At 45.4% G+C, this 27,750-nt stretch overlaps 1 protein-coding gene across 1 annotated transcript in view; it reads left to right on the top strand.

Moving 5' to 3' along the window:
* Positions 1-22,916, top strand: part of LOC147662841 (uncharacterized) — a 55,834-nt gene extending 32,918 nt beyond the window's left edge. The window contains exon 2 of the mRNA XM_086950872.1: positions 13,781-22,916. Within this exon, the coding sequence (XP_086806998.1) occupies positions 14,498-15,583 (1,086 nt within the window). The 5' untranslated portion in view covers positions 13,781-14,497 and the 3' untranslated portion in view covers positions 15,584-22,916. The remainder of the gene's footprint in view (positions 1-13,780) is intronic.
* The last annotated feature ends 4,834 nt before the right edge of the window (positions 22,917-27,750 follow it).

Raw genomic sequence — 27,750 nt, forward strand, 5'->3', positions numbered from 1 at the left:
TTGATCAGCTGATGTCCCCCGTAGTGGCTCATGAGTTGGTCTGTTCTGGCGAAAGGGTTATGGCTGTGGCAGTGATGCATGGACTAATGGGTCAGTGGGACATATTCGCGGCGGCGCATGACTTTCTGGCACAGAGCGTTCTCGAGAACCCACTGAGTTGTCCTCTGATGTTGCTAGAGGATTCGGTGCTGGAGGAGCACGTATGTTCTTTCCCATTGCTTAATTGGATGGCTGAACTGTTTTCAGATGATGGCAGTGATTTCATGTTGGAAGCTGTTGCTACCTATTTTGCATATTCATTCAACGGGGAATGACTCTGAATACTTCCATCATTATGGCACGTGACTTTTTAGTAATTCTGAATGGTGCCAGTTTCAATACGAACATTCGATTTTTTCATATGTTCTAGGCCTATTATTAATAGTTAGGCCTCAAGTTCGACTTTTTATATTTTGTGTGGCCACTTTAGGCATTCATACATATAATTTTGTGTTTTTGATTTTTACATACATTTACATACATTTAGCTTGGCTCAATATCATTGAACTCTGCTTTCATGTCTTGCCTCTCATAGAGTATTGGCTTATATTTTTGTCTTTTGACCGTCCTCGGATCATTGGGGGGGTGTCATATGGTTATTACGTTTCTATATATTGTGTTAAGTTAGCATGTGCTTATTAAATGTTTAAACGCCATATTTTCTTTCTGCTTCGGTTTGCACACGACACCTAGTTGTTATTACAGCTTTTAACCTAGACGAAAGATGTGATTTATTTGAGAATAATATGTTATTGCACTGGTATCAGTCGTGCCTGGAACACTTGGTACAACTGTCTGCACACTGAGAGCTGCACACTCTACGAATAACATAACACAAGGTTGCTGCAGGCCTGATCCTCGCACCACGTTAGTCATAACACAAATAATGTTTGTGCCAACATTTGGCTTTACGTGAGTTCAAGATACAGTTATAGAGAATGAGAGAACACACTTGATGCTGGACATGCTGAGAGCTGGTAGCTGTTGATGTGATCTCCTCCTACTGAGATTTCGAGGTATGGGTCCGCCCACCTAAGAGCCCAGATGAGACCTTCTTAGATATAATATAATATGCTAATTAGGGTGCGCGAAATATAGGTGATACAGAATTCTATAGATTTTTGCATCATAATATGTTATCACCATTTGCTTACTATGGATTAGTGACTATGCTGCTGACCCTGATTTTTATAATATGTATGTTGATATTATACAAGATACTGCGTTTGAGAATGCTGCATTGAAAAATAAACATTTCAAACTTGCACGTGTTTTCATTGCCTCCCAGTTTCGGTTTGGAATGATAATATAACGAAAGAGTGTTCATGTGTTCCACGATACCTGAGGTATTCTAAGTTCATGTTCTGGATTGTCTAAGACATTGGGAAGTATATACTACCGATGCGACACTGTAGCTAGCTAGGTAAGGGGATTTCTGAAACATAGGTGAGTTGTGGGTCACCCTGGCTCACCCAGGTTCTAGATCTCTATGCACAGTTCTGTGAGAGAACGGAAACCCTGCGACAGGCCCTTCAAAGTAAGTGAGTTGCAGTGTTACTGAGGCTATGCCTTTGCACAGGTTCAAGCGTCCCATCCCCTTCCCACCCAACCAACCCCCACCCACTGCAACACCCTCAACTTGCTAAAGCCATCCCTATTTAGAGTAAACAACCCCTCCCAAACATAGAAAAACAATTGAGTCATATGGAGTCCTTCAATGAGGGGAGCGCTAGAGTGCTACTAGCCTCCCACAGAAGTAGGAGGTGGCTGATCAGCTCAACTACCAATGCAATAATATCACAAACGTATTCATGCGTTTTGAGACATCTAGCTAGTTTTTTCATTCCACTTGCAATCAAACATCCTAGAGCTGCAGCGGGAAAAGACAACGTATTTTTCAACCATCCAAACTTATGCCCTCTTATAAGTATTGGTCACAGCTCATATCAGGCCTAAATCGCAGACGTTGCAAGTCCTCTTTGGCTGGATCATTGGAGGGTTCACACCTTCTACTTTTCAGCTTTTTTACGTGTTCGAGCACTGCGTTTGAGTTGGTGTAGATTTTAAAGTTTCCCTCCTGGTCGAGTCTCAGACCGGCCGGGTACAGCATGGCGTATGGAATGCCCTCTGATTGCAATAGCTTCTTCACTGTACCAAATTGCCTACGGACTGCAACTGTAAAGTCTGGGAAGAATATAAGTATGTTCCCCATAACTTCAATTGTGCCTTTTTCTCTTGCCATTCGCAATATGGCATCTCGGTCCCTATAATTTAGGAGACTGGCAATGATGGGGCGGGGCATCGCCCCAGGGACTGGTCTTGGAGCCAAGGAGCGATGAGCGTGCTCAACGATCAACATCGGAGATTCTTGAATTTCGATCTTGTGAAGGCGCCTGATGAGGATGGGATGTGGAACCATGTGACACACCGCCAAGAGGTTCAATAGGATGACAGCCTTACTCTTTCCTCTGTCTAGGATCATGCGCATGGCGTAGGTAGGTTCAATGAGCTCTGTTTCCATACTCGGGTTGGGTCTGCATCGAGATTGGATGGCCTTGAGGAACTGGTGGTGATGAGGTAGCTGGTCAGACACTTCTTGATGGTTTTCTCTAGGACTTTTGCCATGTATGATTGGAGAGTGATTAGTCAGTAGCTGGAGAGTTTGGTGAGATCCTCCGCGGGTTTCCTCTGCAGGGCTGTGATAGCTGCCTGCTTCTAGGTTTCTGGGAAGAGGGCCGCATTGATGGAGTCATACAGGATGGGAGTGAGGACTTCACTGATGGTGGTTAGACCTTTGTTGAAAGTGTGGTGGGGGCATGGGTCTCATGGGGCCCCATAGTGGATGGTCTTCATGGTTGCGTCAGTCTCGTTTGTGGTGATGCCGTTCCACATGGTCAAGGTCCATTCTTCAGCTGGGATTGGAAGACTGGCTGCGAGGTTGCTGGAGTCAGGTTGAAGTTGCCTTATGTGGATGATCTTCCTCTAAAAGAAGTTAGAGATTTTTGCAATGGGTTTTGTAAGGTGGGTGTTGCTGCTGGTGGCTACAGCACTGTAAATTCTCAGATTATGGAGAAGATTTATTTGGTGCTGGTTTCGATGCGGTTGATATTGGCTGTTCACTTGGCATTTCAGACATGCTGGTGGACGCATGTCAGGGCAGATTTGAAGACGTTGTCTGCAGTGTCTTTGCTCATTCTCAACTTGCTTTAGAGTTGCTTTTAGTGCTGCATCACCACCCTGAGTTCTTCTGTGTACCAGCTGGCTTGCTTTTGTGACCTTAATTTTGTTATTGTTGCTATGCTTGAGAGGGTGCAGGTGGTGATCCATTCATTGACGTTCTTGATATCTTCCATTAGGTTTCTGCGGATATGCTTGAGGGGTCCAGGTTGTTGGTGCAGGTGGTGATCCAGTCATTGAACTTCTTGATGTCTTCCATTAGGTTACTGGTGTGCTTGAGGGGGTCCAGGGGGTCGGTGCAGGTGGTGATCCAGTCGTTGAAGTTCTTGATGTCTTCCGTTAGGTTACTGGTGTGCTTGAGGGGGTCCAGGGGATCGGTGTAGGTGGTGATCCAGTCGTTGAAGTTCTTGATGCCTTCCGTTAGGTTGCTGGTGTGCTGGAGGTGACTTGTGTTGGGGACAGAAGCCCAGTCCTTCTCTGAGATGTTCTTCCAGCAGCGGCCGCCTGCCCAGAGGTGGTGGCTCACCTGTGATTCAGGGTGCTGAGCTTGAAACTTAAAAGGGTGTTGTCCGTTCAGGTGATAGACGTTGATTTGTAGATTGATGCTGTTTAGTGTGGAGAAGAGAGGGTCCAGGAAGTGTTCAAGTGTGGGTGGGTCTGGTGATGTGCTGAGTAAGGTCGAGGTTCCCAAGGCATTTGAGGAGGGTATTTGAATTGAAATCCTTACGTCCTCTAGATGAAAGTGTAGGTCTCCATGGAGGTTGAAAGTGCTGGAGTCAATGATAATCTCAAGTCTAGATTCGTTCTGATGTCAATTCTTTCTGTTACACAGACATATATCTCTATATTATCAAAGTCAAGAGAAGCCTTTTCCAATCTTTCTTCTGCATTTTACTTTGGGACTACTGGCTTCTGATACATCACTTTGTCGTTAACATGAAAAGACATAGGTTGGCTAGTTCACTTTAATGCTTCCAAATATTTTGAGGATACCCAGTGCTGAATGCTTCAATCTCTGACCAAATTAGAAGCTCTTTTAGTTTGTGAACATCTGAGGGGGAAAAGACATTTTTTTTCTTCATTTCCACAATGTACTCGGTCCTTGTGAAGGTCACCTTCTTCAGATGGGAACTTGTTGCATCCTCTCTGGTTGTTTACTTGATGTCTAGAATACTACGTGAAATACACATCCAGGCTCCTGTGATACCAGACTCTTTACCAACAGCCAAAGTTTACCCCAGTCAGACTCAGGACTAGTGAGCGCAAGGTTTCTGCAGGACTCGTACTTCAAGATTTTGAACATTTGCAGAGATTCTGTCACAAAGACAATCTCAGCCTAATCTAATGACAAAAACATCAAGCTTGATCTGTCTGTCCAAGCAACCGTAGATGTATCCATGAGAAGGCTTCTGGTCATGGTACCTAACCAGGGTCAATCACATCATTACACCTTGCTTCTCGCTCAACCCTTCATTGGCCGTGGTAGACGTGACATTAATTTCTACCTCCTCTCGGGCAATGGGCACTCCAGGTTATCCCCACTGGATAGGCAGCCTGTGCCAACTGGCACTAGAGAGAATCTCCTCATGCTCAGGTGCAAATTGTAATATATTTACTTTAACGAACCAAAGAGTATTTATAGCACATACAAAGAAATGAACACACCAACAAGAGAAATAGATTCAATCATATATTGTAAAGGGTATTGAATACCGCTGGCTGTCACAAATACAAATTAAATACAATGAGTGACCGTGGGGAGAGAGTGACAAATAGTGAATAGTGAAGTGAACAGTACACTTTATTCCTGACAAATACATTGGTGACATAAAAAAGGAAGAAAAAAGTGTTCGCTTTATTACATACATCTTGAAGGGTTTCCTTTGTTATGTACTTCCTGAAGAGTTACTGTTGTTATACACTTCGTAAAACTGAAGTGACAGCAGCATCTCCTGATCATCTCTTTTTCTGCAATGTCTTCTTGTGTAAATGAAATCTTGACCATGTGTGTCTTTCTAAAGCTCTCTCAAGCCGCCTGACAATCACCTCTTAGTCAATCCCCCCAAATCCGCAACCCCATCCAACCCCTCAACTACTACTCCCGCTCCTCCTGACTCACCGACTTTCCCTTTATCATCCCCATTGCTTTTGTCTCTCCCTCCTCTAACCTCCTACTTACCACTCACTCACACTCTCCCTCATCCCTTGATGAGCCCCATTACCTCACCCACCGCTCTCATATCCCCCTCACATCCCCACCCACCCACTCCACCTCCTCTTCCACCTCACTCTTCTATCGGTCCTCCTAATCTGATTATACCCCCTACCTATCTCTATAATTTCCCCCCTAACCCCCCCCAGGATTTCCCCCCCCTTTCCGCCCCATGCTATCCCCCACCTTGATAACCCGTATTCTTCTCTTTAATTTGCTCGCAGGACACCCCAGCACCGCACGGCCACCAGCTGCTGCGTGTGCCCCCTGCCCGACTGCTGCTCTCAGCCTCGCTGAGCCTGCTGCCTCTACCCCTCCCCCGCTGCCCCAGCGGGATCACTCTCCCTGCCGGTGGACTACCGCGCTTTTCTGCCACTCTGCGCCACTGTTGAGCTTCTGCTCGTATTTTTCTCCCCCTGAGCCTGTGTTACTACTTGCTCCGTTTTTTCTCCCCCTGAGCCTGTATTCTACTTGGTTGTACTTTTCTATTTCCTTGTTCCCCTGTGCCCCCCGCCCCGCTTCCCGCCGCCGGCCACGCCCCCTTTCCTTTGTGCACCCTCCCCGCTCCCCGCCTCCCAGCTCCTCCCTCCCTGACACTTGGCCATATATGGCGACCGTGCAGTGCAGGTGAGTGTGACCTGCTCGCAGGACACCCCCGCACCGCACGGCCACCAGCTGCTGCGTGTGCCCCCTGCCCGACTGCCGCTCTCAGCCTCGCTGAGCCTGCCGCCTCTTCCCCGCCCCCGCTGCCCCAGTGGGATCGCTCTCCCTGCCGGTAAACTACCGCGCTTTTCTGCCACTCTGCGAAATTGTTGAGCTTCTGCTCGTATTTTTCTCCCCCTGAGCCTGTGTTACTACTTGCTCCGTTTTTTCTCCCCCTGAGCCTGTATTCTACTTGGTTGTACTTTTCTATTTCCTTGTTCCCCGTGTTCTCCTGTGGCCCCAGCCCCGCTTCCCGCCGCCGTGCCAGCGGCCACGCCCCCTTTCCTTTGTGCACCCTCCCCGCTCCCCGCCTCCCAGCTCCTCCCTCCCTGACACTTCGCCATATATGGCGACCGTGCAGACGCGCAGCGGGCGCGCCGATTGTGCGCCGAAGGCGCGCCAAAGGCAAGCCCGTCTACGCCCGTCCGCACCTGGACCGCGCCCAGTGCCAGGTCCCCTGGCCCCCGCAGACCCCAGCCCGCCCGCCGGACGTACGACGCCGCCACCCTCAACGCACTCAACGCCGGCCGATTCCCGGGCTGCTACCAAGCCACCCCAAGACGCACCCACGGACCCTTCTGCTGCAACTCCTGCAAGTTCACCTGCCTCCGGACCTGCCCTACTCCAGCAACTACCAAGACCAAGACGAGCAACAGCAGCAGCCACCTGAAATGCTTCCTGCTCAACACCCGCTCCGTCCACAGACACGCCGTCGAGCTCTGGAACCTGCTCGACACCACAGCCCCAGACGTTGCCTTCCTCACGGAAACCTGGATGAACGCCTCTTCAGCGCCCGACATCCCAGACGGCTACAAGATCATCCGAAGGGACCGCACCAACCACACCGGAGGAGGCATCGCCATCATCCACAGGAACACCATCCGCATCACGACCAACACCGACGACACCCTCGCACCCGCCGAGCACCTGCACTTCCAGGTCCACATCAACCCCAAGACCACCCTCAGAGGCACCCTCATCTACAGACCCCCGGGACAACGCACACAATTCAGCGAAGACATCGCCGACTTCATCAGCCCGCACGCCCTCTGCTCCACTGACTACATCCTCCTCGGGGACCTCAACTTCCACCTGGAGAACAACAACGACCGCAACACCACCACCCTGCTGGACAACCTCGCAAACCTGGGACTCAAGCAGCTGGTCACCACCCCCCACCCACTACGCCGGACACACACTCGACCCCATCTTCTCATCCAGCAAGGACATCGCCTTCAGCCACGCCACCGGACTCCACTGGACGGACCACAGCTGCGTCCACTTCAGCTTCGGAAGGACCACGATCCACCACCACCAGCAACAGGTTCCACGCAGAAGCTGGAACAAGATCACAGCCGACCAGCTCGCGACCTCCCTGAGCATGAACCCTCCTACCAGCACAACTAACCCAAGCCAGGCGGCCACCAACCTCACGAAGTGGATCAGCGACTGCGCAGACGACCTCGCCCCCCTGAGGACCCCGCCTAGCAGAACCGGCAGCAAGAAAGCCGCATGGTTCACCGACGAACTCAAGAGCTCCAAGAAAAACTGCCGAGCCCTAGAGAGAACCTGGCGCAGAGACCCAACTCCGGACAACATGGTTGCCCTCAAGCTCGCCACCCGAAAGCACCACCAACTCATCCACGCCACCAAGAAAACCGCATTCAAGGAACGACTGGACAACAACGCACACAACAGCAAGGAACTCTTCAACATCGTCAAAGAGCTCTCCAACCCCAACGCTGGAAACAACAACATCACCCCTTCGCTAGACCTCTGCAACTCCCTCGCCTCCTACTTCCACAACAAGATCGCGGACATACACAACAGCTTCAGCACTCAACCGACGCACGCCACGACCGAACCACCGCCCCCACCACCACCCTCCGCGCCTGGACTCCCATCAGCACCGAAGACACCGTCCGCACGATGAACTCCATCCACTCCGGATCTCCGACCGACCCCTGCCCTCACCACGTCTTCAACAAGGCTGATGCTGTCATCGCACCCCACCTGCGGGACATCATCAACACCTCCTTCGACACCGCTACGTTCCTGGAGAGCTGGAAGCACGCCGAGCTCAGCGCCCTACTGAAGAAACCAACAGCGGACCCCACCGACCTCAAGAACTACCGCCCCATCTCGCTACTCCCGTTTCCTGCTAAAGTCATCGAGAAGACCGTCAACAAGCAGCTGGCCGCCTTCCTCGAGACGAACGGATCCCTCGACCCCTCGCAGTCCGGCTTCCGGGCCAACCACAGCACTGAGACCGCCCTGATCGCAGCCACCGATGACATCCGAGCTCTGCTCGACAACGGAGAAACAGCGGCCCTCATCCTCCTAGACCTCTCCGCGGCCTTCGACACTGTCTGCCACCGTACCCTAGTACAGCGCCTCAGCAACGCCGGAGTCCAGGAGAAGGCACTGGAGTGGATCATCTCCTTCCTCGCCGGAAGAACACAGAGAGTCCGCCTCCCCCGTTCAGATCTGAAGCCACTGAAGTCATCTGCGGCGTTCCTCAAGGCTCCTCACTCAGCCCAACCCTCTTCAACGTCTACATGAGCCCCCTCGCAGACATCGCACGCCAGCACAACCTCAACATCATCTCCTGCGCCGATGACACCCAGCTGATCCTCTCCCTCACCAACGACCCGCCACCGCCAGAGCCAACCTTCACGAAGGGATGAAAGAGGTAGCCGAATGGATGAAGAACAGCCGCCTGAAACTGAACTCGGACAAGACGGAAGTCCTCATCCTGGGATCCTCACCCTCCGCCTGGGACGACTCCTGGTGGCCCCCCGCCCTAGGCAGCGCACCCAAACCAACAGACCACGCACGCAACCAGGGCTTCATCCTGGACTCCTCCCTCTCCATGACCAGACAAGTCAACGCCGTCTCCTCGTCATGCTTCAACATCCCGCGCATGCTACGTAAGATCTTTCGGTGGATCCCCACCGAGACCAGGAAGACGGTCACCCAGGCCCTCGTCACCAGCCATCTGGACTACGGCAACTCCCTCTACGCCGGAACCACCGCCATACTCCAGAAGAGACTCCAGCGGATCCAGAACGCCTCAGCACGACTCATCCTGGACATCCCCCGCCGCAGCCACATCTCCGGACACCTGGGAGACCTGCACTGGCTCCCGGTCAACAATAGAATCACCTTCCGACTCCTCACCCACGCACACAAAGCCCTACACAACCAAGGCCCAGGATACCTCAACAGCCGCCTCAACTTCTACGCTCCCAAACGCCAGCTTCGATCGACCGGCCACGCCCTCGCCGCCGTCCCCCCGCATCCGAAGAGCCACCACAGGGGGACAGTCCTTCTCCTACCTCGCCACCAAGACATGGAACTCCCTACCGACCCACCTCTGCCTGACCCAGGACCACCTCTCCTTCAGGAAGCAACTCAAGACCTGGCTGTTCGAGCAGTAGCGGACCCCCCCTCCCCTAGTGCCTTGAGACCCTCTGGGTGAGTAGTGCGCTATATAAATGCTGTGATTGATTGATTGATTGAATTTAACTGATACTCTCTACGCCTCAATTCCCTCCCAATCACTCCGTAAAGTCGAACTTCTTCTTTCATCACTTGCATTAGAACTCTCCTCACTCAGAAGTGATATCTCTCTCCTCCTCAAAATCCATCCGTCCAATCCAGATCACACTTTTACGTCATCGAATTGCGCTGCACTGTCACAAGGTGATAATAAAGGCAAGCCGAACACTAACGGACCTCCCACTGTAGCTTCCTCCACCGTCACCCCTCTCCTCCCCTTTAAACCCACAGCACGAGCTAAACATAATGACCACTCTCTTAGCACCACAACGAGCAACCTTAATTCATCATCTCAGTCTCACCGAGACACTAGCTTCTTAATCTCAGGAACCAACTCTTCTAATAACCCTCCTAACCCCCCCTCTCCTTTCTCGCTCACTATCCCCGTTTCTTCTACAATACCTGTTCTCTTAAACTCGACTAGACTCCCCCTGCACCCGGCATCTCCTAGACCTCCCCAAATTCTTAGACCTATCCCACACGGTCCCACTACCCCACCTCATGTCTCCCCTCCCCGCCGATGCATGTTGATAAATTGTAGATCTGCCTCCTGCCACGCTACTGAGATTGCTGAAACCATCCTCAGTGAAAATATTCACATCGCATTCCTTACTGAAACCTGGCTAACCGCCCACTCTACTCCTATCCTCGACCTGCTTGTCCCTCCAGGCTTCTCTATTATCAGAAATGGGAGAAAAGCACAATTAGGTGGAGGCCTTGCCCTGATCTTCAATGACAAATTCAACATATCACCCGTCCTGCTCCAAGAACCTTCGTCCTTTGAATACCTTTGTGCTGACCTCTCTTTTCCCGGCTTGCCCTCCACTCGACTTCACACCATCTACCACCCCCCGGGAAACTGCCTACCGTTCGCCGAAGAGATGACTGACCTTATTATTCAAGCTTCGATTTCCCACTCCAAGAATCTCTTCCTGGGTGACTACAACATCCACTGGAACAGAAATGATGATCCTGCGGTCACCCTTTTCAATCAAACCCTAGACATCACTGACCTGACACACATCTGCCTCGCCCCTACTCATATAAAAGGCACCACCCTTGATGCTATCCTCACTAACAAAGATTTGGCCACTCTCCCTAGTATACTTCGTGTAGATTGGTCTGATCACCATCTCATCCTCTTCACCTTGAAATGCCCCTCTAATCCTCCCTCCCGTATCAGTACTCCTCCCACTAAATCCACTCGTAGCCTTCACCTCATCCCACCTGGTGAACTCGAATCCACAATTAAAGCTCGCTTACTCTCCCCCTCTCTTAGCACCAATGATCTCACTGACCATTACAATAATTCCATTCTTGAGGCCCTCGACCTTATTGCCCCCATTAAACTCAAAAAACAAAAAATCATCCACTCCAAATCCTGGTTCAATGTCGACCTCAATAACGAAAGACGAACCCTCAGACAATCTGAACGTACTTGGAGAAGCCATCCCTCCGCTGAAAATCTGGCTCTTCTTAGAACAAACAGAGCCCAATACAAAAAGCATATCCTCAATGAGAAAGCCACCTTTCTCCGGTCTCAACTTGACCAGGCTAGAAACCGCCCCAGAGAATTGTTTAACATTGTTAAAAACAAACTTCCTCTGGCCCTCCTAACCTTGCAGCCTCTGTAGAAAGATGCAAAGAAATTGCTAGTTTCTTCTCTACTAAAGTTAACACCATTGAACTATCCTTCTCTTCCCCCCCTCTCCCTCCTCATCCTCCCTCCACCCACTTCACCACCCCTACTATTCCCAACTCACCATCTTCCTCCGCCCCCCTCCTCCTTCCCGACAACCGCCCATCCTACTCTCCCTCCCTAGTACTGATAGCTCTCTTTTCCCCCCGCAATCCAACACCTCGACCCTGCACACCCCCTCCTTTCCAGCACCCAACCTGCATCTTCACCGACGAATTTCCTTCCCAAAAACAAGGCTTCATGGAGCATTTTTTAAACCAATTTCTGAAACCAATATCATCATCAACATCATCTCCAAACTTAAACCGTCTTCACATTCCAACGACCCCCTCCCTTTCCATTAAGTTCAAGAGCTCAAGCATATCATTGCCCCTATTTGGCCCGACATCATCAACTCCTCACTCTCTTCCGGTTGCGTTCCAGCCTCCCTTCAGCTAGGCCAAATATCCCCCATTCTTAAAAACCTCACTGCCGACCACAATGATCTGAACAATCTGCGCCCCAGCTCCAACCTTCCTTTCCTCTCTAAAGCCCTTGAAAAATGTGTCCTTTCCCAGCTAGATAATCATATCTCCTCTTTCAATCTGCTCGACATTTACCAATCTGGATTTAAGAAGGGATGCAGCACAGAAACAGCGATGCTCAATATTACTGATGACATTCATCGCTCTCTTGACAAAGGAGAATCCTCTTTACTTATCCTCCTTGATCTCTCGGCCGCCTTTGATACGGTACATCATCCCACCCTGCTGACCACCCTTAAAGAGTGATTTGGTTTTGAAGGCAATGTACTCAAATGGTTCACATCCTTCCTCCAGAACAGATCCCAACAAATTAAGCTCAGTCATTGTCTATCCAAACCCAAACCTATCACTCTCTGGGTACCCCAAGGGTCTATCCTCTCTCCAACCCTTTTCAACCTCTTCATGGAACCCCTCACTATCATTCTCAAACAAGCCAAAATCAGCTACCACCTCTATGCCGACGACACACAACTTTAATACAAGTTTAAATCCCACAATGACATCCTTCTCCTCAATGACATTCTACTGAAAGTTCAAGCCTGGTTCCACCTTAATCATCTTAAACTGAATCCCAAAAAAAACGAAATAATTCTTTTCACCCCTAAACAAAATCCCCTCCCCATTCTAATCTGGATTAAGGACATCTATGCCCTTAATTGCTCCCTCTCTACCTCTAATTCTATCAAATCCCTGGTTATCAGTATTGATCAGAACCTTTCCCTCATCCCCCACATCAAAAATACAGCTAAAAGTGCTCTCTTCACCCTGCACCACCTCAAAAAAATTAAACCTTTCATTCCTGCCGATGATTTCAAAATTGTTGTTTATTCTCTTGTCCTATCCAAGATTGACTACAGTAATGCTACTCTGGCTGGCACACCCAAAGCCCACCTGGCACCGATTAAAGCTGTCCTCAACACAGCAGCTAGACTGATCGCTGAGTGGAGAAAATTTGACCACATCTCTCCTGCCCTCAAAAATCTGAACTGGCTCCCAATTGAAGGCCGCTCCACATACAAGATAGCCTGCATTACACACAAAGCACTTCACCAAGACACCCCCTCCTACCTTTCAAGTAAACTACATAAAGCTGGCTGCACCAGATCCTTGAGAAGTACTAACTCCCTTGTCCTTATCCCTCCTAAACTCAAATGTAAAAAGGCCCAATCTCGTGCATTCTCCGGCAATGCCCCTACGATCTGGAATTCTCTTCCCAAAGACCTTTACTGCAACCCCTCCTACCATCTCTTCAAAAAGAGACTCAAATTACTTCTCAATAAACACTGGGGACCCTCATTTTTATCTATCCTGAATCCTACTAAGTACCCTTCTATCTCTAAGCGCTCTTACCCTACCGCTTTTCCCCCTCCTTAATTATGCTCTACCCTCCAAATCCCTCCTCTACTCCCCTCCCATGACCCCTTCACTTACCCAACTCCCTTTCTTCTTTCTCTCATTCTTCTTCTATTGTTTCTTTTAATCTTCCTATAAACTAAAAAACTGTAGTCTGTATTTATTATATTCCTGTTAATGTTACTATGTTATCTTCTTTTAACTATGTAAAGCGCTCTGATACTCTCTGGTCCAGCAGCGCTATATAAAACCTTTTAAATAAATAAATAAAAATACCTCTAGCGAATGGGTGCTCCGTGAGTGTCCTTTCTTTACTAAGTTATCACCTCCTTTTCTGAATTAAGATGTGGCATGTTCAATAGAACATTTAGTTAAATATCTGTGTATGGTGAAACATCTCTTGGCTACTTTCAAAAATGGTAAAGAAGAGATTTTTTTAACAAATAGTAAAATATGGTGTATTTACATTCTCTTACATTTCTAATTAGTGATAAATCTCTTTAAATCCAACAGGAAACCAGCCTTGAATGCTCAAATGATTCTGAATAATGAAAATAATCGTGTAAATCTACAAAAAGCTGTCAAACTATGAGCTCCAATATTCAGGTAAAGAGCTGCACAGTCAGAGACTGAGGAACCTGAACATAAACTGATGGATCCTGGAAGAAGCAGTCCAGAGCAATTCAGTGGATGTAAGAGTCTGAGCTGTCCACCTCCTCACCACAAGACGAAGAAATGACCTCTAGAAAATTAAGGCGACAACCCTGACAAACCACCTCCTGAATAAACAGGCCTCCACCACCAGCTTTGATAATGTGTTTGGTATGAGGTGGATACAGCATTGCTTTGCTTCCTGTAATGATGGCAGACCACCATTCAGTGCTCTAGGTGTATTGTAATCTCTTTCTGGCCAAAAAACAACAGGAACAAGAGAAAAGCACAAGGGAGTGGAGCCGGACAACTGAAGAGTAAAGGAAAGAGATGGTCTCTGATCTACAACAGACTGTCCCAATTTGCTTCGACCAGAAGGAAGAATAATCTTCATTCATAAACTTGCAAAACCAATTCCGCAATCTAAAGACATAACCACCTACAAAGAAGCTTTACTTGCCACAATTATAATATATATAGTTGGTGAGTCTTGTATCTCATTGTGAAATCTGAAATCAACCATCCAAAATACCACACACATACAAGGAATGTGTGAATAACACAAGTGCTTTATCAACCATGTTAGCTCCTCAGGAAACGCAGTCATGGGATGCAGACAAATATAAACCCGACCCAGAGACACCAACCAAGAAAGAAAAATCATACACAAGCAGCAAGAGCTTTAGTTTGTCATCACTACTAAAGAGCCATCAGCAAACACACACAGGAGAAGCATCGTGCAATTACAATGAATGTGTGAAGAATTTTAGTCAGTTAGCACTCCTAAAAGATCATCAGCAAACACACATGGGGGAAAAACCACACCATTGCACTGAATGTGTGAAGAGCTTCTGTCGGTTATCACAACTCCAAATTCATCAGCGAACACACACAGGGGAAAAACCATACCATTGCACTGAATGTGTGAAAAGCTTCTGTACGTTATCACAACTCCAAGTTCATCAGCGAACACACACAGGAGAAAAACCGTACCATTGCACTGAATGTGTGAAGAGCTTCAGTCAGTTATCAATTCTTCAAAGACATCAGCAAACACACACAGGTGAAAAACCATACAATTGCACTGAATGTGTGAAGAGCTTCTGTCGGTTATCACACTTACAAAGACATCAGCTAACACATACTGGGGAAAAACCATACCAATGCAATGAATGTCTGAAGAGATTCAGTCAGTTATCAATTCTTCAAAGACATCAGAAAACACACACAGGTGAAAAACCATACCATTGCAGTGAATGTGTGAAGAGCTTCAGTCTGTTATCAATTCTTCAAAGACATCAGCAAACACACACAGGTGAAAAACCATACCATTGCACTGAATGTGTGAAGAGCTTCTGTCGGTTATCACACCTACAAATACATCAGCGAACACATACTGGGGAAAAACCATACCATTGCAGTGAATGTGGAAGTAGTTTTAGTGATTCCTCAAATCTCAGGAGTCATCAGCGAACACACACAGGGGAAAAGTCATTACAGTGTGGTGGATGTGTGAAGAGCTTCAGTCGGTTATCACGACTCCAAACACGTCAGCGAACACACACTGGGGAAAAACCATACCATTGCAGTAAATGTGTGAAGAGATTCCGTGTGTTATCAAATCTTCGAAGACATCAGCGAACCCACACAGGAGAAAAACCATAGCATTGCAGTGTAAGAGCTTCAGTCGTTTTTGGCCTACAAAAACATAAACAAACACACACTGAGGAAAAAACATACTATTGCACTGATTGTGGAAGTAGTTTTAGTGATTCCTCAAATCTCATGAGTCATCAGCGAACACACACAGTGGAAAAGCCATTCCAGTGCAGTTAATGTGTAAAGAACATTAGTCTGTTATCAATTCTGCAGAGACATCAGCGAACACACACAGGGGAAAAACCATCTGATTGCAATGAATGTGGAAATAGTTTTAGTCTTTCCTCAAAATTAAGGAATAATCAGCGAACACACACAGGGGAAAAAACGTTCAAGTGCAGTGAGTGTGTTAAGTGCTTTAGTCAATTATCAGAAATACAAAGACAACAACGAACATACACAGGTGATAAACCCCTACCACTGCAGTGAATGAGGAAGTAGTTTTAGTGCCCCTTCAACATTAAGAAATCTCCAGCGAACCCACTTAGGGGAAATGCCATTCAAGTGCACTACACAAACACAAAAAGTGGAGAAACCATACCTTTGTGGCGGATTTGGAAGTGTTTGACAGAAGGATGTTCAGCTAACTACAGGGATTAGTGATAAAACCTATAAACACAACACACTTGAATACGTTTACCAAGCACAGACTGGAGAATATTTCTAGCTGATTTTGGTGTTTGTTCATTTTGTGCAATAACTGTTTCAATGACAGCTGCTAGAGAACAACGTCCAAAGGCACAAAAAGTCAAAGTAGGAAATTGTGACCTGTAACCCTGAGAGTTAATGCTTGCAGCCCATAACATTTACCTCCGAAGCACTGACTTGGGAGACATGATGCTCATTTCACTCGTCACATGCATCTGTTATTGCACCCACCATAGTGGCACTTCCCCAGAGGTGTCCAATATCAAGCTGGACCCTTGGGAAATTTGCTGGCTCACCACTGACTGAAAATGATTCACGGGCAGATTAATTTTATAGGAATATATTTGAGACCTTTCTTATTTACAGAGAACCAACCAACCAACTCCTAATTGGTGAAAGGACAGAATCCATGCATGATGATGAAAGTATTGATCGCAGAGAGAGCTGACGAAAAGTTTAGTTCTTAATACGTTTCTGAAAGCTTGACAGTTCAGTAAAGAATCTTGAGCATTAAAGAATTCCAGCTCTTAGAGTCCAGAACTATTGACTCGCTGCTAAACATTTTTTGAACCTTGGCACTGGAAAAAACATTTGGATTTAGAAGTAAAGAAACACAAAAGATTCAGATTTTTGACCCAAATGATATTCAGGATTGTTTTTACAAGTAAAAAGAAGCGCTTGTTTTATAAACTGTCATTGACTGAATGGGCATAAAAAGTATGTGCTGCCTCGTGAGCAGTGAAACTTTGTGATGCAGTTGGGACGTCCTCCGACCACAAATAAGATAGATCGTATCATTCTGAATCATCTGTAATGTGCTTTTGTGTTGCTGTAGCTGTCAAATAAACAGAGTTCTCATAGCCCAGCCTTTCCTAGAGGAAGGAGTTCACCGATATAATATGCACATCAGAAGAAAGGATACATATTCAGTAGCCAAAGATAGTAGAAACGAATGCTTTTCACAGAGTTCATTTTAACAAATTGTTGAGTCTAGGATGTTCTTCCTGCTGCCAACCATCATCATCATTGCCACACCACCACACAGCCAGTCAGGAACAGCAACAAGACTGCTCTTCAGCACACCCATCCTTATACATAACACACTACAGGGGTTTGCTCCAGGGTCAAATTCACTTTACTTTCACGTTGTCCGCAACAAGCTCTAAACGGAATAAGTGGTTTGCATGGCCATTAGTGGCATAAGAAATTTGAAACCCAATACTTTAGAAATCTGTATTAATGATACAATTTTCAATGCTTTATTCAGTGTTTTGTAACATCCATAAAAGCATACATAATCAAGAGAAAAAAAATACAGATTCTATTTATATTATACAATTACTGCACATAAGAGTTAAAATACTTTTTTAAAAAGCAGTTCAGAGAATGTGTAAAGAACGCAATAGAAAAGACTTATAATATAATACAAAAGGATACACGAAGGGTAATTGTTTGGTTATATGGCGCGTGCAAAATATGCTAAAGTGGCAAATATAAAATACGTATAAATTTCCATTTCAATTACAATTGTTAACTTTGCAAGTAAATTCAGGTTTAAACTGTCATAACATTACAAAATAATTGATTTCCTGGCAGCAATACTTTTTAGAATATAGGATGCCGTAAAAAAAAATATGACTTCCCAGTGAAAATAGCAGCTTCAATGCATTTTTGGTCGATCGAACATTATATTTTCAAAAACAGTGGCTTTAGATAGAATTTTCTTAAAAAATAATAACATTTACAGGACAATAAAAATGGCAGGAACTTTGCATATCCATGTTGTCACATGGACAGACTACACTCGTACTTCTCTTTAAAACAGGAAAGGCCACTAGGTGGTGTGCAATCCCCAGCCTTAAACGCGTTAGGACAAAGCGGTGGGAAGGTATAGTAACATCATCCAAATATAACTGAAAACCTGTTATGAAGCCTAATTCATTATAAAATACAACAGTTGGCTGAGACTTAGTTAATTTTTCTCTTGTCTCACTCTTGTGGGCCAAAAATGCTTCTTTAATATCCTTTTTAGTGACTGCAACTGCATATTCAGGTTCATTAAAAATGTCGCAATTAAACAGAAGGCTGTACCAGTGTCGTATGTGGCTCAGCCACGGAATAGAAAAACTGCGGTCAAGCTTAATGCAGTCTTTTATTATGATTTGTGTAAATGCAGTTTCAGGCTTAGCCCAAATGGATCGCCACAATAAAAGGGGCCGCAGCCCTGCCAAATCAAAAATGTATTTTAAACCCACTTCTTTGTGTATTATTTAAGTCGAAGCTGACTGTGGTACACACAGCAGACGCTTAATAAATGTATTTTCGTCACGCAGTAATGATGGTTCAAGATGGTGACCCCATACTTCCGCACCATAAAGTGCGGAAGATACGCATTTAGCGTTGTATATAGTTACCGTATCTCTGATTCTGTCTACACCAACCTATGCGGCGAAATGAAAAATGACGTTTACATTCCTAATCACTTTATGCCGGATGTTTTCATATTCATGTGACCATTTCCCGTTCCCCGCAAAGGTTACCCCCAGGTAACAGAATGATTTAACTGTTTGCATTTTTGTTCCTTCTAAATAAAAGGCCTTCCCTGGATTGTTTGTTGATTTTCCACACGACATTACAAATGTCTTTGTTTTATTTATTCGAAGTTTCCTGTCATTAATAAATTTAGTAAAATTATCTATAAGGCGTTGCAGGCCAATCTGGGTACGTGAAATTAAAACCGCATCATCTGCGTATAATAAAATAGGGACAACCATGCCCTCAATAATGGGAGCATCAGCAGGGATCTGTTTTAAAGTACTGTCTACCTGGTTCATGAATGAGGAAAATAAAAATGGCGCAAGTACACATCCCTGGCAAATGCCCCTTTTTACCTTGAACAAAGGAGTGCACTCGCCAGCGGGGCCATAACGCACTTTGCTTGTCAACTTCTCATACACCCTTGCCAAAAAATAAACAATTTCCTTTGGTGCACTGGTGTCCAGAAGTATTTGTCACAATATTGAGCGATCTACCAAGTCAAAGGCACTGCTTAGGTCTGCAAAGCACAAAAATAGTTTACCCCTCTTTGCCACTGTGTACTTGTTTATAAGAAGATCCAAATTCACACACTGTTCTAAGATACCCATGCCTCTTCTAACCCCATATTGAGCTTGCAAGAGTATTTTGTTATCCTCGGCCCATATTTCGAGTCGTTTCAGCATGACTCGACTCATTACTTTAAGGGACGAGTCCAGCAACGATATAGGACGATAGTTGCTGGCCTCGGATTTACATCCCTTTTTAAAAAGTGGTATAATTACTGATTGAACCCATGTTGGAGGAATTTGGCCATCAGCAGCTGCATTAAAAATCTTGGTTAAAATTGGATTTCAGAGATCCTCCTGATTTTTATATAGATCAATGGGTACTCCATCAGGCCCTGGGGCCTTCCCTCCTTTGCTATATGATAGTCCTACAGAGACTGAATCTAGTTGTATCAGTAAAGGTAATATTGGCCAAATGGAACTAGATGGCTGGTTAATATCAATCCTATCTGGATTAAAAATAGATGTATAATGTTCGATCCAGTTATCGCTATTTACTTATGAGGTAAGTTCAGGACGGCTATCATCTTTTAAAAAAGGGCAATTTACAGTGTCCCAAAAGAGTTTACTATTCTTGGTCATAGCTGCCAGGCTAAAATTGTCCCAAGCCTCATTTTGCAATTCTTTTTTCCGGGCCTTAATAATATGTTTATAGTCAAGGCTTAATACTGCAATGCTCTCTTTATTTCGTCGTTTTGTACCCAATGCATATTTTAAATTATGTAAAGCATTGGTACAACTTTTATTGAACCATCCTATATGTTGCTGGTTCGTAGCTTTATGTCTCTTTATAAGAAGACCTTCTATAAATCCACTAATCTTTTGAAAATTATGGATCAGGGAGCATGAGTCCGCCTCCTCACTTAAACAATAATCTACTTCTTGACTACAGTTCGTAATTACCTCCTTTGTATTTTATTTGGGTCAAAAGCTGCCCATTTTAGTCTCATACCATTTGGTCTTAGAGTGATAATATCAGTGACGCAATTCGGTGTATTTGCTTGTTTGTCTCCCCAGTTTAACAGGGCTATTGAAACGGTGTTATGGTCACACACCACCTGTTCCGTAACCCATAAATCTTTGTAATTGCTGTTGTATGATAATAAAATATGATCTATGTTAGTTGCTGCGCCTCTACCAGTGAAAGTTGGGCATAAGATATTGTTCTTATCCTTTGTGCAACTTAAGAGACCAAGATCATACTTAGCTAGCAGGGTCTTTAATGCTGTTCCATACTCTCCATGGGGAAAATGCAGCAGGTCAGTACTTTCTTGTAGGGTATCACCTTTTGCAAAACCACACGTTTTGGTGTGGGCAAATGGGCACGTTTGAACGTTAAAATCACCCATCCACAAAAGGAATGCTTGCCTATTTGGCACTGCCAATGCACTGTCTATCGCCTTTTCAATGTCATAAAAGACACTACCTCTATTCCTACTAAAATTGTTATTATAAAAATTAATTAATAGCAGATCTTTGCCTCTCTTAAATCTAAGTCTAATTAACTGTCAATTAGGGCATATGATTATACAGGAAACAATTTTACACTCTGTTAGCTTGTTAGAGACAAGCGTTAGCAAACCTCCCCTTGCCCTGAGTCATCTGCTTTGACCCAATTAGCAGTATACCCTTCTATGTAAACTGGATCTTTATGCCAGGTTTCCTGTAAGCAAATTACGTCATAATTTGACGTAATAAGATCTTCCCAGAATGGTGTATTTAACTTGCTCTTCAGGCCTGCTATATTCCAGCTCATGAAGGTGTAACCTTCTTGAACGTTTGTTGTGCCCCCTTCTCGCTGATTAACAACGTTTGGTATTACTAATGGGTGCTCAGATTGTATACCCATATTATGTATAGGTTCTACTGTAACCTTACTAGGCAGAGATTGGTTTGTTGTTACCCCTGCTATATTAGCTGTTAACAACATATTTATGGGGGTTATCACATGAAATATGTTACTATCATCCTGTACAGCATTTGTCAAAGTGTCCTTTAAATTATCCTTAGCTATTTTTTTAATGTTGCTTGTTCCCTGGTTATTCCCAATGATATCTAAGACTGATGTTAATGAGGCTCTCTCATATTTCATCAGTCAGTCATTATCCTCCATGGACCCCAATATCTGGTACCTGTTAAATGTGGGGATACTTGGGTGTAAAAGCAATGATGGTGGTGGTAAAAAAGTTTGGTTCTTGGGTTTGGGGTTACAGATGGTATCATATTGAGCCAAGTTTCCCATTAAATGTCTATAAAAGTAACCCAGTGGCAAAAGTGTCATATTATATTCCCATTGTGATGGAGGGGGAGCATTTACCAATACATCTCTTGCCCAAGCGGGAGATTTAAAATTAATTATAATGCAATCTCCCTCTAGTTTTTCTTCAGGGGCCCAATCCAGCCCACGCGCTGCGTTAGTAATATTTGGTTTGCCCCCGCTAGAAGCCACATTTCTCAGATAACCAATGGGTAGACTTATTTCTCAGTGCTGCTTGATTCTCCCATTTATCTTTTTTCAGCTTAGGTACATTTACCAAAACCGCTACATAGGGCCTGCATTCCGGGGGTAGGTTGATAAAAGGGGGTGATGTAGAGGCAGTGTTTTTAGCATCTGACTCCTCTGTAACTTGTGCTGTGGGGTTGTTACTTTCCTGCACTATTACATCCTTTTTCCCTTTGCCACAAGTAGTTATAGCTGCATGCTCTATTAATGGCCTTTTAGAATGCTCTGCCAATTCTATCGTGCAGGCTTGTTTCCCAATACTTTCCTTGTTCTTACTAATTATGGGAATAGTGGCATTTTTAACAGGGAGCAATTTAGGATCACCCCCACCTTTTTTACATACACCCTCAAAACCTTTTTCTATTTTAGTATATATTTTCTCTATGCAGCCGCTAAGTTTATGTACCTCTTTGGCTATGTTGTCTATTCTGTCATGCAATGGCCTTAGCAGTACAATCATCTTATCAAAAATGGCATCTATGTCCAAATTTCTTACAACATCATTAGGCTCAATTTCTTTATTTAGTATTGCTACACTCCCACGGGTGAAATGTTTTTTTATCTCTCTTTGTCTTTGTCGGTCCTTGGTTGCCAGTTTTCCTTTTGGTCGCTATATCCCCTGGAGGCGATATAGGGGAAGTAGTGGGCAATGAAGGGGTCTTCGAGATACGTGAAAGTTCTTCGTTAGTATCAACTGTATTGTTAGCATGAATAATTACGTCTCCCAATATGATTGGTGACCCTGTATCCGGTACTTCTTTTATATTTCCCGAGTTATACTCTTCCCCGGTTTTATCTCCAGGTACTGCGTTGGAACTTAAAGATAGTCGTCTCTCTGTGCAATCGATTTCCTTGGTCAGGTCATTAACTGCTTTGACTAGATGTGTATCCAGGGTATTGCATACATTTTCCACCGGATTTTTATTTCCCCGTTTTCTAGCCATTATCAGTTGAAATTAATAATCAAAGAATACGATTAACTAAAAATTTGAATGGTACGAATAATCAAGTAAATCAGCAAACGGGTCTAAACAGGTTCTAAACAGTACCTTCTTAGTGTTGTATCCGCTAGCTAAAGCGTTGGGGGGGGTGGCCCAGCCCTGCCTCGATCTGCCCCGGATGGCCACAGACGGCCCGCCCTTTGCCCGGGCTTAGCCGGCGTGGTGGTGACGTTGCTCCCTCAGGTCTTCTGGGAGTTGTAGACGGCGGGAAGTGGAGCCGCAATGCCATTCCCCTCACGGCACAGGTAAGCCGTTCCCCTCACGGCGCTGAGAATACAGGCGCCAGCAAGGAGCCTCCAGGAATAGCCCCGAAGCAGCCGTTCCCCTCACGGCATCTGATTCACTGTTGTGCACGTCCCGCGAATGCTGAATGCGGGCGCGCTTTGAGGGCTGGGTCCGGCGCGGTGGTGACGTTGCTCCCTCAGGTCTTCTGGGAGTTGTAGGCGGCGGGAAGTGGAGCCGCGATGCCTTTTCCCTCACGGCGCAGGTAAGCCGTTCCCCTCACGGCGCTGAGATTACAGGCGCCAGCAGTGAGCCTCCAGGAATAGCCCCGAAGCAGCCGTTCACCTCACGGGGTCTGATTCACTGTTGTGTGCAGCCCCATTAATGATACATAAGTAAACATCCAAACACCACCCATGTATGGACATCCAAGAGCCTTTAAAAACCACACTACAGACGTGTGTACCAGGATCAAACTCAATTTGCTTTAACATTAACATGAACAAAATTATGATACAGCAAGAACAATCATGAGGCTATGATATGTACACAGTGATGACTAGATTTTACATATTAATACGAAATGTATGTTTTTAGATATGTAATAAAACACACATTTATTATCTATTGGTATGACGCTTTGTTGCATTTTTGATAGAGTGCCCTGAATCCAGCCTGTCTTTCTTTAGTGTTTTTTGTATTTTGAGTTACATTTGAAGAGTGTCCCGCTTATTTATAGTTTGACAGGTGGTCCAGGATCTGCCATAGTAAGACTCTTTTGTTTTACTCCTAAAGTGAGAGTTTGCTTTTTGTAAAACCAATAAATAATGTACTTGATACACTGAGAGCTTTCTACAAGGGAGACTAGGTCATTTTTCCTAGATTTTCTCTGTTTGAGACAACCAGTCTTTTCATTGTGTTGCTGAAGAGAAACAAGTAGGTCAGAATGCCTACCATAAGTACAGCGGACGGTCTGATGTACGTACTCCAACGGCCCCAGGTTGTCTGTCATTGTTGTGAGGATTCCTGAGGTTCTGACCTCTGTTCAAACAGATGGGTACAGTGACAGATTCTTCTCACCAACCTCTAAAATTCTCCAATTTATTTTTATAATCCGTTTAATACAATTTGCAAATGGATTATACATGAGAACCACAGCCATGCTTTCTTCTCTTATTCATGCATTAGGGATCAGGAAGTTGTCTCTATGATTCTTGGCCTCTTCTTCGCCTGCTTCAGTCCTTCTGGGATAACCTCTTCCACCAATTTATCCTTCAAGGATTCCTGTTGTTTTATTAAAGAGCGTTATTCAAACAGTTTCTCCAAATTTGTAAAACTGTTGAAAGTGGAGATTCTTCCTTAAAGACCTTGGTTGGAAGTTTGCAGCATTGTGTCAGGTGTTGTGTAAAACCAGTGTGTCGTTATCCAAGGCTGTGCTGTTGCATCAAATGTTGTGTAAAAGCAGTGTACCACCCTCTGAGGCCGTGCTGTTGAATCAGATGATGTGTAAAAGTAGTGTGCAGCTCTCTTTGGCTGCAAAAGGACATAAGTAAAGCCATTGTGTCTCCAAACACTTGCTGCTGACTGTGGGGTCTTCGTGTCCACATTCTACCTGGGATCTTATCTGTTTGTCACCATCATTATAAGACGCTGGTGCTGCAGATAAAAGGGCATGAGAACTGTAGTGATGCCTTCATACAACCAAAGATCTTTCACAAACATCTCATGTGTCTGCGCCCAGCTGTCACCAGGAGCCCAGACCCCTGCACTTTTCATGCCTGACTTGGGACACAGCCGGGTATACTCTTATACGGCCGGAAACTCCTAGATATCAAACGATCAAGCACATCTAAATGTATTAACCACCCACATGACAATTTCAGGCATTCCATGACATGGAGGGGCCTTTCGCGAGCAGGTTTTGCAATTTCCAAGGCATGGAGCTGAAGCAGTAGCATGCGGCCCGCTGCTATCTGATCCAGAAAAGTCGAAGCATGATTATAAATTAGATGCTCTCCCCCAGACTTTTCCTCAAACTCCCCTAGACTGTCCTTCCGACAAATTTGGTCAGGGCTGGAACTGCTTTTTGGGCAATGTTAGATCTCTGCCCAAGCATGCCACTGAAATCTGGAACCTACTATCTTCTGAGAATCCCGACATCGCATTTCTGACTGAAACCTGGCTCAAACCTAGCTCCACTCCCGCTATTGTGGTGACAGTTCCTGATGGCTACCATATTCAAAGGCTGGATAGACAGTCTAAGGTGGGTGGAGGGATAGCCATTATCCATGAAGACATTATTAATGTTTCGACACTTGAGCAATGTTGCAATGATAAAATAGATATGGCGGTTTTCAGATTTTTTTTTAACCTCATTACAGCTGGAAAGGTGCCCTTGTATTTCAGCCCCCAGGTTCGCTTTAAGATTTCTCGCTTCAACTGATGTAATTAACTGCCCCTCATATTATCTCCACTAAACATTTTCTGTTACTAGGTGACTTCAATGTACATAGTGAGAACACTTCTAATCAGGACGCCTGTATGTTTTACGCAAACTTGGCCACTTTAGGACTAGTAAAGAACAACAAGGGTCCTACACATCTAGCAGGACACACGTTAGATCTTATCCTGACCAACTATCCAAACATCTTTTGTGGGCAGATCACTCTTCAATTTACTTAGGGGACCCAGGGTCAACTCTGTCCCTTGCATGGCCCCCTACAATCTCCGTAGACAGTGGCATAACATAACACCTGACTCTTTTCTTGAACACATTCCCGACAACTATTATCCTGGAATCAGGGAATATTGAGGAATGTTTGGCCAGCTACAACTCCATAGTAAAAACAACCAAAGACCAGCTGGCATCATTGAAACATTACCATAAATCAGCCAGATGCCAACATGCAGCAAGGTTCTCTCTAGATTTACGGAAGGAAAAATGTATTTGTAAGAACTTGGAAAGACGTTGGCGTCAACACCCATAATTGATAAAGAAATGTATAAGACCTCTCTGGCTCAATATAATAAGAACTTAAAGAATGCACACAGAGCCCACATTCCGTTGCACTTTAACCAGGCATGGAACGCCCCTAAAGATTTATACCAAATCCTTAAATCCTTTACCAACCCAAAGGCCTGCAACAATGAAGCTGCACCATCTCAAGAACTCTGCGATATAGTAGCTAATCATTTCGTAGAGAATCTAGCTCATTTATGATGAAATCACTAAAGACAGGAACCCTCTGAATGACAATGCATTCCACCATCTTCCATTCTTGACCAATGTGCCTTCACTGGAAAGCTTTCCCCCTCTCACAGTTGACACAGTTGGGACATTGCTGTACACAGTTAAATCAGGTTCCCCATTGGATATTATTCCAGCCAACATTTCCTTGTTACTCTTTAAACCGTTGTCCCCATCTACCAGCTCAATCCTTAATCTTTCACTATGAGAGGGCCAATTACCACTTGAATGGAAGGCTGCACAAATAATTCCCATCCGAAAGAAAGCTAATGTTCCAATGGAGGACCCGTCCAACTATTGTCCTATTTCTCTTCTACCCCTTCTGAATAAGTTATTGGAAAAGCATATTCATGAACATCTCTTTCTATGTCGAATCTACTGGATGCCTTGACTCCTCCCAGTCTGGTTTAGGCCACTGCACAGTATTGAGCAACACTGATTGCCGTCACTGACAATATAAGACACTCCCCTGACAATGGACAAGCAGTCCACATTTATGTTGCTCCATTAGCTGGGCTCCTTGGAAAGCTGGGCTTCACACCAATCTCGTATGCTGATGACACTCAGCTCATAACTTAGGGTCCAGCCAATGCGTTACCATCGCTACTTGGAGGAGGAATCATTTCCTACATCTAAATGCTGGGAAAACTGAGATCATGCTATTGGGAGAAGCGCCTCTGCTCTGGTATCCAGAATGGTGGCCTCCGGAATTCGGCGATACCCCGGTCCCTAAGACTGTGGTCGAGAACCTAGGCATACGTCTGAACCAGAAACTCACAATGAAAGAGCAAGTTACAATCACCGTGGGCTCATGCTTTCATACATTAAGCCTCCTACACAGGGTATTTCCATTTCTCCCCCTAACCGTATGGAAAACACTCATCCAGGCTCTGGTGATAAGACACCTGGACTACTGTAAAGCTCTCCTGATTTCAGCAAGTGAGTCCTCCCTAAGTAGACTTCAGGCAGTCCAAAACATCGCACTCGCCTGGTCTCAAACTCCCTTGCCAGAACAGCTTCTCTCTGTCTATTACAATGTTTGCACTGACTTCCAATACGCAAGCTGACCAGATTTAAGATATGCTGCATTGTGCACAAAGCACTAAACGATGAAGGTCCTGGCTATCTAGCAGAAAAGCGTATCAGCCACCTAGATCTCTACGCTCATGAGCCAAACCCTTGCTCCTTGTCCTGCGTTTCAAAAAATCCCGCTTAGGGGGGAAAGCATTTTTCCACTTGGCCCTCTATTATTGAAATCAGCTCCCGATTCTTCTCCGGAAGTGCCCAGAATACCTTCTATTTAGAAAGCTTCTTAAAACCGAGCTCTTTTGGGGGTGATTCGGGCACTTTATAAGCCAATAAAAATTAAAAATAAAATAAATGTGAGAACACGCTGGGCTGAGTATATCGGTTTTGCTTGCTGCTCGCAGTGGCGTAACAAAACTTGA

Source organism: Lissotriton vulgaris, unplaced genomic scaffold (assembly GCF_964263255.1).
Source record: "Lissotriton vulgaris unplaced genomic scaffold, aLisVul1.2 SCAFFOLD_1795, whole genome shotgun sequence".
NCBI classification, from domain to species: Eukaryota; Metazoa; Chordata; class Amphibia; order Caudata; family Salamandridae; genus Lissotriton; species Lissotriton vulgaris.